The following is a 15,942-nucleotide window of genomic DNA, read 5'->3' as shown; positions in this document are numbered from 1 at the left end:
ACCAGCAATGACTGTACTTCAATAAAAAAATAAAATAAAATTTAAAAAGAGGGCAATAGTACTCAACAAACTCCTCAGAGCTATTTAAAATCTCCCTTCTGAACTGTCATGCCTTTAGTCTGTACTCATCGATGCAAACACTACATTCAGAAGCAGAATACATACTATGTAGTCATATAAAAATGTTTAATATAGAAATAAAATTCCTTAAATATAACTATCCAATTTAAATTTAAAGTCTGTAATGAAGGTCTTATCTTTTGAGCCAGAGACAGACACTACTGACAAATTCCTTTCAGAGGTAACATGGTGTAATGAAAGCAGCTGTGGATTAGAATCCCGAAGTTCTAGGTTCAAATCTCAACTTGGCATTTATTGGCTTAAGTACCTTAGATCAGTCACTTAATTTCTTTCAGCTAAAGTTTCTTTCTCACCTGCTTAAAAAGAAAAAAAGAAGGGAAAGGTGATAGTATGTTTAAGGCTCAAGTAAAATCATGACGTGGATGTTCCCTATGAACACTAAACCCCTGATAATGAAACATCAAGCACATCCTCACTCTTCAGAACAAAATAAAGTCCTGGGTATGAGACATCTTCTTTACCCCAAGTGGATACCTTTACCCCTTTCAGAGGCTTCAAAGGCTGTGATTCCCTTATGGAGCAAGTAACTAGAGAGTCACTGCCCTCACACTGTTTCACTGAGTTGAATCTCATTTACCAACAGATTTAGTGAAATTTTGTGAACACTGGTTCTTTCTGATCTGGCTTCTTGGACCTATTCCTTCCTCACCTTCAGATTCCTCTGTACCACAGGATCATTAGAAGTTACATTTCTTTAGGCCAGTCACAAAAAGACAAATGCTAGATGATTACACTTACATGAGCTATCTAACATTGGCAGGGTCTTAGAAACAGAACATAGAATGGTGGTTGCCAAGGGCTGGGGAGGCGGGGTGGGGGAGTGGCAGTGTGGAGAAGGAGTTGCTGTTTAATGAATTCAATTTTATGAGAAAAAAGGTTCTGGAGGTCTGTTGCACAAGAAGGCACATATACTGTACCATACACTTAAAAATTATTAACATGGTAAATTTTATGTAATGTGATTTTCACTGCAAAATAAATAAATAAATAAATAAATAAATAAATAAATAATTTTTAAAAGAAGTTAAATTTCTTTTATGGACTCAGTGCTTTTTTTAAGTGCTTTTTTCCCCCTATCTGGGGAAAATCAGGCAGAAGGAAATCAAAAGTAAGGCAAAAAATATGCACTGTTTTTAAATTAAAAAAAAAATAAGTACAGCATTACAAAACTAAAATATAAGGTATTCTGGTTGGTAATGAGGAAATTCTTTCATGGTCTACTAAGTGGGGATTAGAAAAGAGTAAGCAATAAATGCTCTCAATTATTACAAAATTTATCTCATGACAGCAGAATAAACAAGATGATCTTCTGAAGCAGCTTCCACTTCTAATACACAAGTACTCAAGCCTCTGCTACTATCCTAGTCTAGGAGTTTAATTAAAAACATTCTTGTTTTATTTGTTGGTGATGGTTACTACTGCTGCTGCTGTTAGAGGATGGGCAAAGTATTTTCTTGGTCCTTGGTTTCTATATTTGGTAGTTTGAGTGCAATCAATATGGGAAAAGACAGGTGTTTTGCAAAAATGCTTGGATTTTTCTCACCCAATGCACGTTAGAACAGGAAGCTTCCAGAAAAAGTAAAATAAAGAGTCGAAAGATGCAGGGCTTTCCAAGCATTCATGGCAATAGAAAGGAAAGCAGAGAATCTAAGATGGAAAGAAACATGAGGAGTCAGAAAACAGGCTAAAAGGGTTCAATAAAGAACAGCCCCTTGTAATACTAGAGAAGGACAGTAAGAGACAAGTATATCACAAAATTTTGTCCATTGCCAAGAAGAAAATTAAGAGATATTCAATTGTTGAAGGACAAAAAAGGACTAACAATCTCTGAGATGCAATTTCATCATCTGCATGATGAAGTTAACATTAGGACTGCTCCTGGAATCTACATGGTGTAACATAAGTGAGAGCCCCCAGCACACTGACTGGACCATCACTCATCTTCAGAAAAGGGCAGTTTCCTCCCCTCCCTCTAAAGTCAATCACAGAACATTACAATGGAAAGGGAGGCTTAGGTATTGCCTAGTCCTAAGTGAATGAATCAAATAATTTGAAAATGTTACAACCTACACAGAATTTCTACATCGTAAGAAATTTTAAAGGCACTAAGATATTACCATAGGGTCTCAAAAACCTTACCAATGTCAAATACAGATGAACAGCTACAGTGGAAAAAATTCCTTTGCACCGCTGCAACAGGGGACTTCTTCCCTCACCAACATCCTAGTAATTTATCCAAATTGGTGAGAAGGTACAAGTTTTCCCTCCTTGCTGTAAGGATTATGGATTAGCAAGCAGAAATAGAAATCTGTGCTCCAAGTTGATCATAAAAATCAAAGCTGAAACTCAAAACATTCTCTCATAGGAATAACGATAATGGTTAGATTTTCAAGCTAGCAATTAAACAAGGTAGCTGACATGTCATTTTTAATTGACTTATTTTTCTCACTGTAAGTACAATATTCAGGCTACTTTATAGATTGAACTGGCTTTTATGAAAAGGCCTATGAGTGTAACCTTAACATGCTTATGGAAAAAAACGTATTCTGAGTTTTAAACAATCTATACGAGAACTTTTAGACTATAGCTGAGGAAGAGACAGTAGAAGAAAGCTATGAGAAAAGCAGGAAGAGAGATTCTTTGTTTGGCAGAAAAGACAAATAAATCACACTCGATCACAGCTGCTTATGTCTTCAGAACAAATGTCCCTCTCTTTTAACAACCATTTAAGTCTTGCCCTGTGCCCCATGCTGTGCCCCTCCACAGAAGGGAAAAAAATAAAATTTTTCTAAAGCTAAACCCACAGTCCTAGGAATGCAAGAATTTCACTCATCTTCCTAAGTAAATCACATACCAAATCCTAGTGCTGTGAGATTCACGTATGCCTATCTTGATTACCTTGCATTGCCCCCTTTTCAGAACTAACACACCTGAGGAAATACCTCGTGTTATTATTATTCTAAGTACTGCACTAAGGGGAAAAGAAGAAATTAACGTTTACTATGCACTTTGTATGCTCTCACTTGATTTTCACAACCCTGTAGGTAAACATTAACCCCAATTTACACATTAAGAAGATGATGTTAAGTAACTTGCCCACAACACCAATAAAAAGAAGCCAGGACTCAGAAATCTGCTAACTCCACTACACAGAGGTTCCTTCCCAGAAAGAAAGAAATTATCACTTAGGTGCACTGGACAGTTGACCACTTTCACATCAACTGTTTGTTATTCTGGCTAGGCAGGTCTGAGAAAAAGTCATGAAGAAGATAAATCATCAATTCTTTACAGAATGTTTTTAGTATTTAGGAAATGCTCTAAGAGAAAGGGTAAAAGGTCCCCAGAGGTGAATCCCAGCTCTTGACATCATTTCCTGATTTCATCTCAACAGAGACACTAGCACTAGGGCTGTTTTTAATCACTTCCATCCTAACACACACCAATATGACCTTAGCATATAGTTCATTTAAAACTTCAGAAAGTTACCTTTCAAAACAAGATTTCCTACCAGCACAGATCTCTGCAGGTCCTTAAATTTAAATAAATTCAACTTCTATATAATTTGCCTGATGGTATTCCTAAACGTTTGTTACCACTGACAGTTTAAAATGTTCTTGTAGTGAATTGTGAACTAAACCTTGACTGAGCTGCAGTAAAAATGGAATCTGTCTAAACAAAAATCTATCTTTAGACAGATTATCCATCTATAATTTTCCATTAAAACTTGGGGGAGGGGGTACCTGTACATTCATTTTTCAGTCTGTTTCTAACTGGATAAGATGACAGGTGACTTAGAATAATGCAATGTGGCCAAACTCCTCTATCATGAAATTGTCACAAAACATTAACACTATAAAAGTAAAGCTAACATTCAGTCCCTTAAATTATTGAATATTATTTTTAAAGAAGTTTAATTTTAGAAGAATTATTTAGCCTCTGGAGTTTAATACTTGTAACAGATAAAAAGAAGATTCTAAGACGAAAATGGTCTCATCTAAAAAGAGGCTGGATGGTTTCTTAACAAAGCCATGACTCTAATACACACTAAACTTAACATTGGGACATGTGCAAAAACACTTCCTACCATAAGGTAATTATTATTTCTAATACAAATTAAAACAGACCAAACATTTCCAGTCAATTGTCTGCAAAATTCTCAACTGGGAAAATGATGTCAACGTGTTTTATCCTTTTTGTTTTTGGTAAGATTCCAGTCCAAAAATAAAGTCATTCGTCTCATCAATTCAGGTGCGGAAACTCATTAAAACAGGTTTGGGAGCGGAGAAAAGAGATTCTCAGAATTTGGCTTCTTGGGTACAACTGTCCTGTGCCCCACACCAGAAACCTCCCGCAGCCGCTGGGGCCCTGCCCGGCCCTCCCGCTCGCCGCACCTTCCGAGGCCGCGCCGCCAGCGCCCCCTGCCGCCCTCCGGACGCCCAGAGACCCGCTCCCACCCCCGCGCCCTGCGCCCGCGCCGCCCCCACCCAGCGCTCGCCCCGCGCCGAGGCCGCGCAGCCTGCGGACAGGGGCGGGGGCGCGCGGGCGCGAATCGAGGCGGGGTCGGCACGAGGCCGAGAGCACGGGCGCGTCCCCCGAACCCCCGCCGCGGCCAGGCCGGAGCCTCACCTACCTACGCCGTATTTCTCTTCCTCTGTGGGGGTCCACATGGCCGGGCCGGACGCGGCCCCGCGGGCGCGGCGGCCGGGCGACAGAGCGGCGGGGACGGCCGCGGGCCCGGCTGTGGCGCACCGCGAGCCGAGGCGGGGGCGGTCAGGCGGCGCGGGGCAGTGGGCGGCGCATCCCTCACAGGCCGTCCGGGATGCTACCGCCGCCACGTCCAGACCGCGAGGCTCCACGGCCGGCCCAGCAGTCCCGGGTGGTGCGGGCGAGGGCTCGCCACCTGTGCGTCCTCGCGGCTCCCGCGCCGCCGCTCCGTCCCTCACAGCTCCGCTGCTCGGCTCCCGGCGCCGCCGCGGTTCGGCTCGCCTCAGCGGGCTCGCAGGACGCCCGCGCATGCGCTGGTCCCCGGCGCGCGGGGGCTCGCGCTGCCCGGGCTCGCGCCGCCGGAGCGCGAGCCCACGCGCCGCCGCCGCCGCGCGCCAGCGGAGGGAAATCCGCGAGAGGCGATTGGACGGCCCCGCCCGGGTCAGGACTGGCTCTTCGGCGGATCCAGGGCCCTGGGAGGCAGTGGGAGCTGGAGGAGGCGGGGCTGGGTAGGAGGGAGGCCCTCTGGCCCCCGCGGGCTTCGGCGTCCACTGCCTCCTGCCAGGCAGGCAGAGGTCGCCGCTAGATCGCGAGTCGGAAAGGGGAGAGCTGGGGAAGGAGGGAACGATACCGTTTTCAGACCCTTCCCGGTGTCACCCAGCGTCAAAGCGCTGTCACCACCCCATCCCTGGAAAGGTCCCGGAGCCACCCTGCGCATCACGGGACCCGCAAGGTGGGGTCGCCGCGAGAGAACCAGGTGGGCATAGTGGTGCCCCTCGCTCTTGGGTCTCCGGGACTCCTTTTAGGGCGAAGACGCTGGCGCCTCCTTGGTTCTTGTTTGGCCTGCGCAGTAAATTTTTGGCCCTGGAACAATCAGCAACCTTCCTTGTAAGGTAACACTTCCTCGTTGGGATGAGGGCAGGAGAAGATGTGTTCCTGCCCTGAGTATTCCCTCTCCTACTCTTAGGTCTCTCCCTTCCAGGCCGTTCTGAGTTTCTGGTTCTGTACCTAAACTTTCCTCCTTTCTCCCCTCCCTAAGAATTCATTCACTCTTAGGCCTACAAGTATCACCTCATTCCTTGGGTCAACAACTCATCAAAGACCAGGAAAGTCCTGGCAACTGTAGAACTTCTCTTTTCCACCTACATCTGGACCGCATGGTGTTCCTAGCCCTAATCCCAACAAATCTATACATCTCTGTCACCAGCACTACCAAGTCAAAACCGTGATGTATCCCTCACCATCTTCTTGGACATCCCCACTCTTCAAAGCCCAGCTCAGCACCTCACCCGCAGAAAACCTTCCCTGATCCTGCAGCTAGCAGATTGGATCCTTCTTTTGCCTGGGATTCAAGCTGTGTTCATTTGTGTCTTACTTTTTCCATAAGACTGTCAGCTCCCAAAAGGCAAGCTCCAAGCCAAAGGCACCTTTCTGGCCCATCAGCACCCAGCCCAGCATCTGACACACACTTGTTGAATAGGAAGCAAGACTAATACAAAAATATCTATATCTTGGCAATCAACAGATCTTGTTGATTCTTCATTCACAATGTCCTTTATGATTGTTAAGGCCTGACTGTGCTCACCTGGATTATTGCCACAGACTCCCAATTCCTGACCTGGACTCCTCCCACCAATGAAAGCTGCCCACTCTTGCCCCTGGAAAATGTTCTGTAAATAATGGAGTTTCTCAATAGCTAGCTACTTTTTTTTTGGTCCAAGAACATAATGAAAGAGATATACTTATTTATGTAGCTTACTGTTCCAGGAAGATAGACCCCCTGCCAATGGCCACCGTGGAATGTTTGCCACGGAATGAAGCCACAGTCCCACAAAGCTTTCTCCAGAGAGCTATGCAGCAGGCAGGGCTGAGTTACACAGACCTTCTGAACAACCTTAAAAAGCTCTAGTTCCTTTAAAAAAAAAAACCCTCTAGTTCCACTCCATTGTCTGGTGTATGTGATGACAGTCTCAGAGCTTTTCCCCAAAGTTTACTCTGTTGTTTCCCATCTGAATCCATCTTAGATGATGACTTCCCCAGATGAAGACCATCCCAATCCATGACTGCACACTTCAGCTCGGGGGGGGGGGGCAAAGGAAAAAGAAAAGGGGCCAAGGTGAGAAGGAAGGCATCTCATAAGACCCAGACTCCTACAGTCTTGCCATTTGCACTAAATTTACATTGTTGTCCTGAGTTGAAGCAAAAGGGCATAGCACATGTGGAAAATCGGCCTTCATCAGGACTATGCACCTGCTCTCATTACCCACAGCTTGTGCTCTGAGCCCTTCCTCAAGCTCTCAGTCCACTCGACTAAGTAAGGCTTTCAGTCTGCTCTCACCTCTCACAAACACACCTCTCCTAGCATGTGAACTGACTTCCAGCTGATCTCTGCAAATCAGCACCCTGCCCTCCCTTCCTTCCCACCCACTCTTCCGTATGTTACCACCACCCAGGTGCACTGCCTGCTCCTTCTCAGGATCCCCAGGAACCTACTGCACTGTTGTTGCCCCTGTCCCCCATTTTCACCATGTTCTGCCCCCAATGGGCTCCTTCTGTGGTCCCAGGAACACCTGCCCTGTTGGTACCCTCATCCCCCGTTCCCTCCCTCCTCCTCTCTCCATCTGAGTTCAAAGAAGAATTATCCACTCCAGACCCTTTTATTTCAACACAATCCATTTGGCTCTCTGTCCCCTAAGGTCTGGTTTCAGATCCTGTCACCTCCTGGAAATGGCTCTCCCAGAAGTCCCCAAGGCCATCCCAGCTCCAGACATAGCACATGCTATTCCCTGGCTCTTGCTGGGCCTTTGCGTATAATATCCCTCAGCCCATGTACTCTCCTCTCCTGAAACTTATGGATCCTCCTCACCCTCCAAGAGCTACTTTCCCCGGGAAATCTTCCCCAACTGCCCTTGACTGAAGGGAATTTTGCTCTTCTATGAGAGCTTTTCCTGTAGCACTTGCTTATCCCATCCTGCTCCAAGAGGTCAAACATGTCCACCATGCATATTGACAAACATCTGTTTCCCTCTTCAATGGTGAAGATCACTCTTCACTTATTTTTACCCCACAGAGACTAACATAGTGTCTGCCATCTAATAGGAATTCAACATATACTCCTGGGTGAATGATCCGCCTGTATGTTTCCTGAGGTCTAATAAAATAGGTTGGAAAAGAGAACTGAGAAATTTACTTCAAGTCACAAATCCCCAAATTCAGAAACTTGAGTTAATTAGACTAAGTTTTTTTTGATATAGGCACATTGGCTTTAATTAAAAATTCATTGAGACATGTTACTGAGTAGTTGTGTAAAAAATAATCATGGTGGAGGAATTTATCTAATAAATAAAGAAGTCTGCAAACAGTTTGAATTAACATGTCACTATTACTTTGGGGTTGAACTCATAACCTCAGATAATAAATTGCATTGTAATAAATGAGTGAAGAGGAAATCAAGTTTTCAGCAGGGTTTTCTTTAAGACTGGTGGCTATTAAAAATAGCCCATAACCAAACATTTTGTAGTAATATACAAGAAATGCAGACAGCATCATCTTTTTCTCCTAAATGGAACTCAAGTTAATCACCAATTTTTTTAACATAAGCAAACTTCATAATGATAAATCCCTTATCACCTTTGTGAAATAAAACTGGCCCTCTACAAAGCTCAATGAGCTATACTTCATATCTTCTCTCCATGTTTTCTGCTGCCTGGTGAATCAGACAGCAGCATTTAAGGAGCCAGCCAGTCTGATGACTCAGCTCATAAAACAATGTGTGGCCACAAAGATGATGTTTATCCAGGAGCATCCTGGAGACTCTTGCTACTGAAGTCAGCAAGCAATAGGCAAGTGGTACACGATGCTCACTCTCCCAAGAGTTTCTGGCCATGGTGCCAGAGCAGCACCCACTTCCCTCTCCCAGCAGGTGATCTCATCTGATGCTCTGTCCAAGCAAAATGATGGGAAAATCCTAGAGAAATGCAGTGGGGATAGCGGCAATTGCAAACAAAGTGCAGGTGATAGTGGTGACATTATGCCTTCTGATCAGGAAGCGCCTGCACCTAGAACTTATGCCCATCTGCAGCCCAGGGGCAGGTGGATAGAAGGCTCAGAATACATGTTACCCAACTCATCTCTGCCTGCTAGGTTCATCTAAGAGCGAGTCTGCTCTGATTAATCAACATCTACAGAGATGGTTTCCTTCATGGCAGAAAGACACCCAAGCTAGTCTCACTTCACCATCACCCCTTAGGTTCCCCCAAAGCAACACCTTTTAGGAAACCTCCTCTCAGGAGGTAACACATTGGAATAAAGGACTAACAGAGTAGGTTAACACAGAGATGGCTGACAGAGAGTCCTTTCAGGTGAAGAGACCTAAGTGACAAAGATATTATTAGTATTTTGCTTTAGATTTTGTTGCATGTGAATATCTTTGTGGTGGGGAGCGGATAGGGAAGAGTGCGAAAAAGAGACAGATTAAGCAGTGCAATATTTCATTATTTTCCCTAAAATGACAAACTTTAACCATCTGTTCCTATTTTACCAACCCATTCAAAATATTATTAAAATGCAGATTCCTTCCCGTTAGCCAGGGTCTTTTAAATGAGAAGTGACCAAAGCTTCCCTGATTTCAACCGCTGGAGACTGATCTGACACTTCTGGCAGGGCTATAGCTATCAAGCCCCACCAGGAGAAGCACCTCTGGAAAAGTCACAGGCTTCTCAGCACCTTCCTCCTGCCCACTCAAGACTGTGAGCTACCTAGAGACAGTATCATGCTGGTTTTTTTGGTTTGGGGGCGGGGTTGCTTTCTCAGTGCCTAGCATGCAGGATCATAGACATAGTAGGTACTCAGTAAATATAGCTTGAATGAATGCATTAGCAAATATGTATTTGCTTTTTTCCCAGAAATTTATCTTTGTTCCAATATGGTTTCTGTTTGTTTATTGTTTATTTCTGCCCAAGAAAATGAAAGGAGATAGAATAAAAAGCAAGATACCCCCTGGAAGGAGGGGCAAAATGATAGAAACTTGGCATCACTTAGATCACCTTTCCTTTTGGGGGAAATAACTGTGCCCTTGAATTTCTGCACTAAGTCACCAAGGAGGAATTGAAATTAAAAACCTTAGAGAGTAATTAGCAACAAAACGTTCTAATGTCAAGAAGTGAATTTTATGGGATCATATTTGTAATATTAATTGGGCCTCTGTGTAGCCAAGGGGTGAAATTATTGCTCCAATACAAATAGACCCAAAAGAGAAAAACAGCCCAAAATAGCACTGATATTGCAAATCAGGACAGAGATAATTTCTCGACACATAAAAAGCAACCAATTGCAATGCCTTCACCAATTCACTTGAATTAAGTGCAAAACATAGCATGTTTGTTTGGTGTAGCACCACCTACCCCATCTCTGAATTGCTGTGGGGCTGGGGCTAGAAAGAGAACTCAGACTTTGCTCCCACCAGCTCCTCATAATTTTCACCTCAGCATATGGGAAATTTTAATCATTCATCCACCAAATATTGATTGAGTACCTGTTACGGACCAGGTCCAAAGCAGAAGATGTTCAGTCTTTCCCGTCACAGAGTTTACCATCTGGGTGCGGGGGCAGAGACACTGAACCAATTATCACACAAGCAGATCTCTGATTTAGGGACATAAGTACTAGGACAGAGGAGCACAGTGCACAAAGGGAGCATCCACCAGGGGGCCTGACCTGGTTTGATAAATCAGAGAAGACTTCCTGGAGGAAATAATGTTTAAACTGGAACCTGACAATGCAGATGAATCAGCCAGGTAAAGTAGGAGAGAAAGTGCTCTAAGCAGAGAGAGCAGCATTTAGGGGAGGTAGGTCTGGTGAGGAAGGAGCTCAATGTCTCTGAAGAACAGGAAGGCCAGTGCGACCAGGATGTGATAAGTGAGCAAGCAAATACGAGGAGAGTGGGGAGACATGTGGCTAGAGTGGGAGGCAGGGCCAGGTCTTGGGACCTTACCGGGTCCCATGACATGGGGGCACCAACCAGTGCTGGGCCTTGGGTCAGAAGCAGAGATGAAAGACATGAGTATGATCAGGCCCTAGAACCAGACCTCTCAAGGAGATCTTTGGATGTTGGGGGGAAACCTAGGCAAATACCCACCCACTTGAGTGCTGGGCTCAGAAACACCACTATACATTCCCTAATCCTCTGCATACCCAACAAAGGCTGTGCAGAACCACTCCTCACCCGAGACTGCTCCAGGCTTCCCTCTCCTCTTTAAGCCAATCCTTCCTTGATTCTCAAGGCAGCACACCTGAGTGTAGACTCAGCCCTTCTCTCCCAGGCTCAGAGAGAAGAGCAACTTACCTCCTGCAGGGCCAACTCTCCAGAGTCTAGGAGTGGTCCTGGGGCCCCCTGCTTCAATTGTGACCTTAACAGTCTGCCTGTCCCCTACAGCCCTGCCCGTGCTGAGGGTCTAGGAAAGAATGTCACCAAGCATGCCAAGAAACAACTGGCCCTGAGTCTGATCAGGAACTACTGCTAATCTCTTTCTCGAGGAACATTTAGTAGAGGATAAAAGTTTAAAAAAATAATTTAAAGAACTCGCCCCTGAGAGCACACCTTAGATGTATACTTGGAATGTGCCCCAGGAACCCTGGCCCAGAAAGCAGCAGCACCAATGCCCACCTTGTTGCCACTGAGAAACAACTCTAAAAAATGGAGCCTATTTTGTTCTCCAATTAGCACGAAGGCAATAGATCAGAATTTAAAATATGTAATCATGAATTATGGAACAATCGTGGAAGCGACTCTGACCCAGAAAAATGCCATGCCAAGAGCCATGGTAATTTTTCATGAGAACTCATTACCAGGTGATCTCTGCCGAAACCACAACCCACACTCAGCCTGTCCCAACCCCGACCCCAACCTGTCACTAGAGGCTACGGCCAGCTCTTGGGCTTTTTTAAGTTATAAGTGACCTAGCAAGAGCAAAGAGAGTTCGAAGGCTCTGGGTTCACATTCAGCTCCAGACACTTTGCAGCTGGACTCCAAGCAAGTAGCTTAACCTCTCTGACCCCAGTTTCCTCCTCTGTCAAGTGGGAATAATAATGGCTTCTACATGAGGGATGCATATGAGGAAAATGCCTGGGAAACTCTCAGTACAGAACCTAGCAGAAGGTAATTGTTCACTCAACATTGGAACTTTGCTCCCACCCCACCAGCTGGGATTGCTTTCCAGAAATGCTGGGTCTTTTTGCTTTGGGGAACCTGCTTCTACTCCAGGCAAGCCTGTAAGAGCTGATTCGGTCACCCCCATCCAGCTGGGCTGGCCTCCCGCAACCGCCTCTTACCAGGCAGCACTTAGCTCAGCACTAGCCCCTTCTCTCTATTTAACACCGAAAGGTATTGATTTCCCCGAGCTATTTCCATGATGTAACACCCTTGAGAACCACATAGCCCATTGGTTCCCCTCCATGACCATCATATCTCCTGCTCATAGCCAGTTTCCCTAGAGCCACAGGGTCCTCAGCTGCCGAGGCTAAGATCTGTTTCATTCTGCACTGGTTTAAAGGTCAAACATGAATTTCTCCCCATTATTGTACTGTGTCTTGTCGCACAGACTCTCTCTGTTTCATGCATTAGTCACAGTCTTGCTATCAAATTAAATATTCCTCGGTGGTTATTTTTAGAGAAATCTTTTTCTAACTCTACATGGTGCAATAATGTGTGTGCACCCACAGCTCTGGAATCCAAGCATTACCAGGTGGGCTCCAAATTGTGTGAGGGCTCTGATTCCTCTAGACAGCAGTAGCCAGAGGAGCAGTGGAGTTTGTAACCTGACTCTGTCCATGAAATCCCCTGCCTGGCCGAAAATAATTAATCCCCCAGGCTCTGGATGATTCATCAATCAGTCCAGTAAAGGCCCAAAAGATGCTCTTAGCACAACTGTAAGTTAAGCAAACATATCTGTATCATTCCAATTGCTGGTTTGGCTCTTCCCTCATTCCTAGTGCTAAGACATCAAGAGTAATTGTGCCCCCACATCCTGCCCCTCAGTTGCAGCCTGCTCTCAGAAGAGAGCCTGTTTCCCTCCTGAGTGAATGACAGTGATGGCTTACGGAGAATCTACAGGGCAGGCCAAAAAGCTGCTGTGACTGTTCCCTGATGTTGGGGCGTGGGTCTGGCCTGGGGAAGTGGCACTGAAAACCGGGCAGCAGGGACTGCTGTGACTGTGAAAACTGGCTGGAGTACAGGGTGGGGACTGTTCAGGAAGACACAAAGTTTTGACCTTAGATCGCTGCAGTGGTTAAGGACGGCCCTGGCAGGGCCTGGAGAGCCATTCAGAGAGCCCATTTGGAAAGTAAAAATGTGAATCACTTGATAGGATCTGCTCCCTCCCATGAGGGGAAGTAAGACCTGTAAGTGAACCTGTGAGAAAATGAGCATCTTTTCTCACCATCAAAGAAAGACCAATTGGAGCTACAGTGAGACCCCTTCTTTGGCCCATCAATGAAAAAGAAAAGTTTTAAATGACAGTGTGGAGACAATTACGAATATGAGAGTAGCCTGCCTCATGTAGTGTTTCTCAGTGGTGTGTGTCTAGCTGACCCCCCCCCCCAACCAGCAACATAGTAAGTGGGAATCACAAACCCCTAAAATGTCAGTTCTGTGAACATGGTTCAAGGGACAGCACCACATATGGACATCCAATGCAAACCTGTCTATAAATATTGGAAGTAACCCAAATGGCCACCATTAGGAGACGAATTAATTGAACACAGGGCGTTATCACATGCAATTTTATGCAACCAATAGCAACAACGAAAGTTATGTATCAACATGGAGAGTGTCTATTATATAACATTCAATGAAAAATAATCAGGCCCTGAACTACTCACAGCATGGTTATAATTACTCAAGAACACTTGCATGTAGAAACAAACCAGAGTAAAATGTACCAAGAAGTGAACCTTTCTCTCTTTTCTGCAATTTCCCAATGAATATATGGTGCTTTTATGACAAATTTACCTGCATAGCAGTGCAGCTTTCTGGGGAAAATAACACACATTGTCAGGACGTGGAGCTGGGCAGCACTGCACTCTGTAGTCTACCCTCCCACCCTCCTTGGAGCTCATCCCTCCTGGTGATGAGCATGGAGGAGTTCTTGAAGCTGGACTCATGGCAGAGAGCAGGGGACAGCACAGGGCAATGGATTCCTGTGCCAGCTTTATCCACCACTCTTGCCCCAGCCTGTCTCATCAACTCATCCACCCTGGCTGGCCCAGGCCCTAACTTCCAGAGCACAGGGCCCACTTTTCTCTTTCTCCATGGCCAGTGAGGGCTTTGTTCTCTCAGCAAATGCCTAGAGCCCCTCAAGGCTCCTCACTGGATGCTCAGAGAAAGGCTGCCACTCCTCTTCTCTGCGGTCACTGCCTCCACCTCTGCATCTACAGCTCCCATCTCTCCAGTTGGGCTTTGAGCCCTATTTCTCCACTGAAATGCCTGTGTTGATGTTGTGAACGAAAATACTGCAACCATATCGGTAAACAAAGAATGCTGAAACCAAGTCATATGCGGCTGCTGCCACCCCCTAGTGAGGACAGGCCTGCAGCCCAGCCTCTACAGCCACTCACAATGGTGCCCTCTGAGGGGACTCAGAATAAGAAAGGACAGGATACTGGCCCTAGATAGCTAGATGTTTGTCAAAGGAATGAATCCAATGAGCCCAAATGTTTGCTTCTTCCCATACATGGAAAAGCACTAAATTCTTTAACTTGAGATACCTAGTTTTCTTTAGATAACAAGCAATCTTTTATTGTTCCAACTACCTGGTCTTTGTTGTAAAGCTCCTGTATATCCTAGCTCCTCCCCTAGCTCTTCGGAGCAGTTCCTCAGAGCCATCTGATGGGCTGTCATCCCAGCTCGAGTCCTCCTGCCAAATGAAACATAACTCTCAACTTTTAGGCTGTGCATTTATTTCAGTCGACACGGTCATCAAGGTTTCTCTGTTATTGTTCCATTTTTCCTGTCTGGCAGCATCCAACACGGTGACCATCTCTTTCTTGGAACACTTACTTCAAAGACTTCAAAAAGACTATACTCTTTTAGTTTTCCTCCTACCTCACTGTTCCTCCTCAGTCTACTTTCCTGACTCCTTCATGTCTTCCCAACCTCTATCCCAGGATTAAGTCTGCTTTTCATCCTTCTCCACATTTTCTTCTGTCTTGTCTGGCTGTGTGGCTTTGGAGTCCATCTAAATCATGATGTTTCCAAAACGCTGTGCCTCAAGCTCCATCACTCCAGCTGCCTTCCTGACACCCTGAAAGTCTAAAAGCATCTTGAAATGAAAGTGGCCAAAGCTTCACCCTCACCCCCAATGTCCTCATCTCAAAAGGCAGCATCTCCACCTGCCTAGCAGCTCAAGGCAACAGTCTAGCATCACCTTTGGTTCCCTTCTCCTTCCCCCATATCCATTCCACAGTGAATTCTGTGACTCCAAGGCCAAATACACTCCAGATCTCCCATCCTCCCAAGCTAAACCACCCTGTCTCACTTGGAATTCTGCAGCCTCCTTGTCAGTCTCCCTGCCTCCCCTTTTGCCCTTACAATTCTTCCCAGGCAGCCAGAGGAATTGTTTTTTAAGTGTAAATCACAGCATGGCATCCTTGCAGTCAATAGAATGGCCTCCCAAGAAACAAAGCTTCAGTTACTTACTCTGTCTTACTCTGCAGGAAAAATAGAGGCATAAAGATTGGAAATAAAGAAGTAAAGCTCTCTTTATTCACAGATAATGTTATTCTGAATGTAGAAAACTACCAGAGCTGATGAGAAAATTTAGCAATGTCACAGAATACAGATTAATATATAAAAATCGATTGTAGTTTCAAAAACTAGTCATAAAATAGTAATCAACTATAGGGAAATTAAAATTGTTTAAATTCTACTCTCAATAGAACCCCAAAACTAAAAAGACTAGGTGGGATTTAATGTAATGCTAGATGTTCTAGACTATAAAATATTGCTAAGAAAAATTAAGACCTAAATAAATAGAAAGATATGCCATGATGATGGACCGAACGTAATCAAGACAGTATGGTGTTGGCAATTATATAGACAAT

At 45.0% G+C, this 15,942-nt stretch overlaps 1 protein-coding gene across 9 annotated transcripts in view; it reads right to left on the bottom strand.

Moving 5' to 3' along the window:
- Nucleotides 1–5,122, bottom strand: part of DOCK3 (dedicator of cytokinesis 3) — a 296,560-nt gene extending 291,438 nt beyond the window's left edge. For all 9 annotated transcript variants that reach the window (XM_072941347.1, XM_072941354.1, XM_072941349.1 and 6 more), the window contains exon 1: nucleotides 4,772–5,122. In XM_072941347.1, the coding sequence (XP_072797448.1) occupies nucleotides 4,772–4,808 (37 nt within the window). In that variant the 5' untranslated portion in view covers nucleotides 4,809–5,122. The remainder of the gene's footprint in view (nucleotides 1–4,771) is intronic.
- Between the last annotated feature and the right edge of the window lie 10,820 nt (nucleotides 5,123–15,942).

Source organism: Vicugna pacos, chromosome 17 (assembly GCF_048564905.1).
Source record: "Vicugna pacos chromosome 17, VicPac4, whole genome shotgun sequence".
Lineage (NCBI taxonomy): Eukaryota > Metazoa > Chordata > Mammalia > Artiodactyla > Camelidae > Vicugna > Vicugna pacos.
Note: the sequence above shows the minus strand (reverse complement) of the source record. Positions and strands in the feature narration are given on the sequence as shown.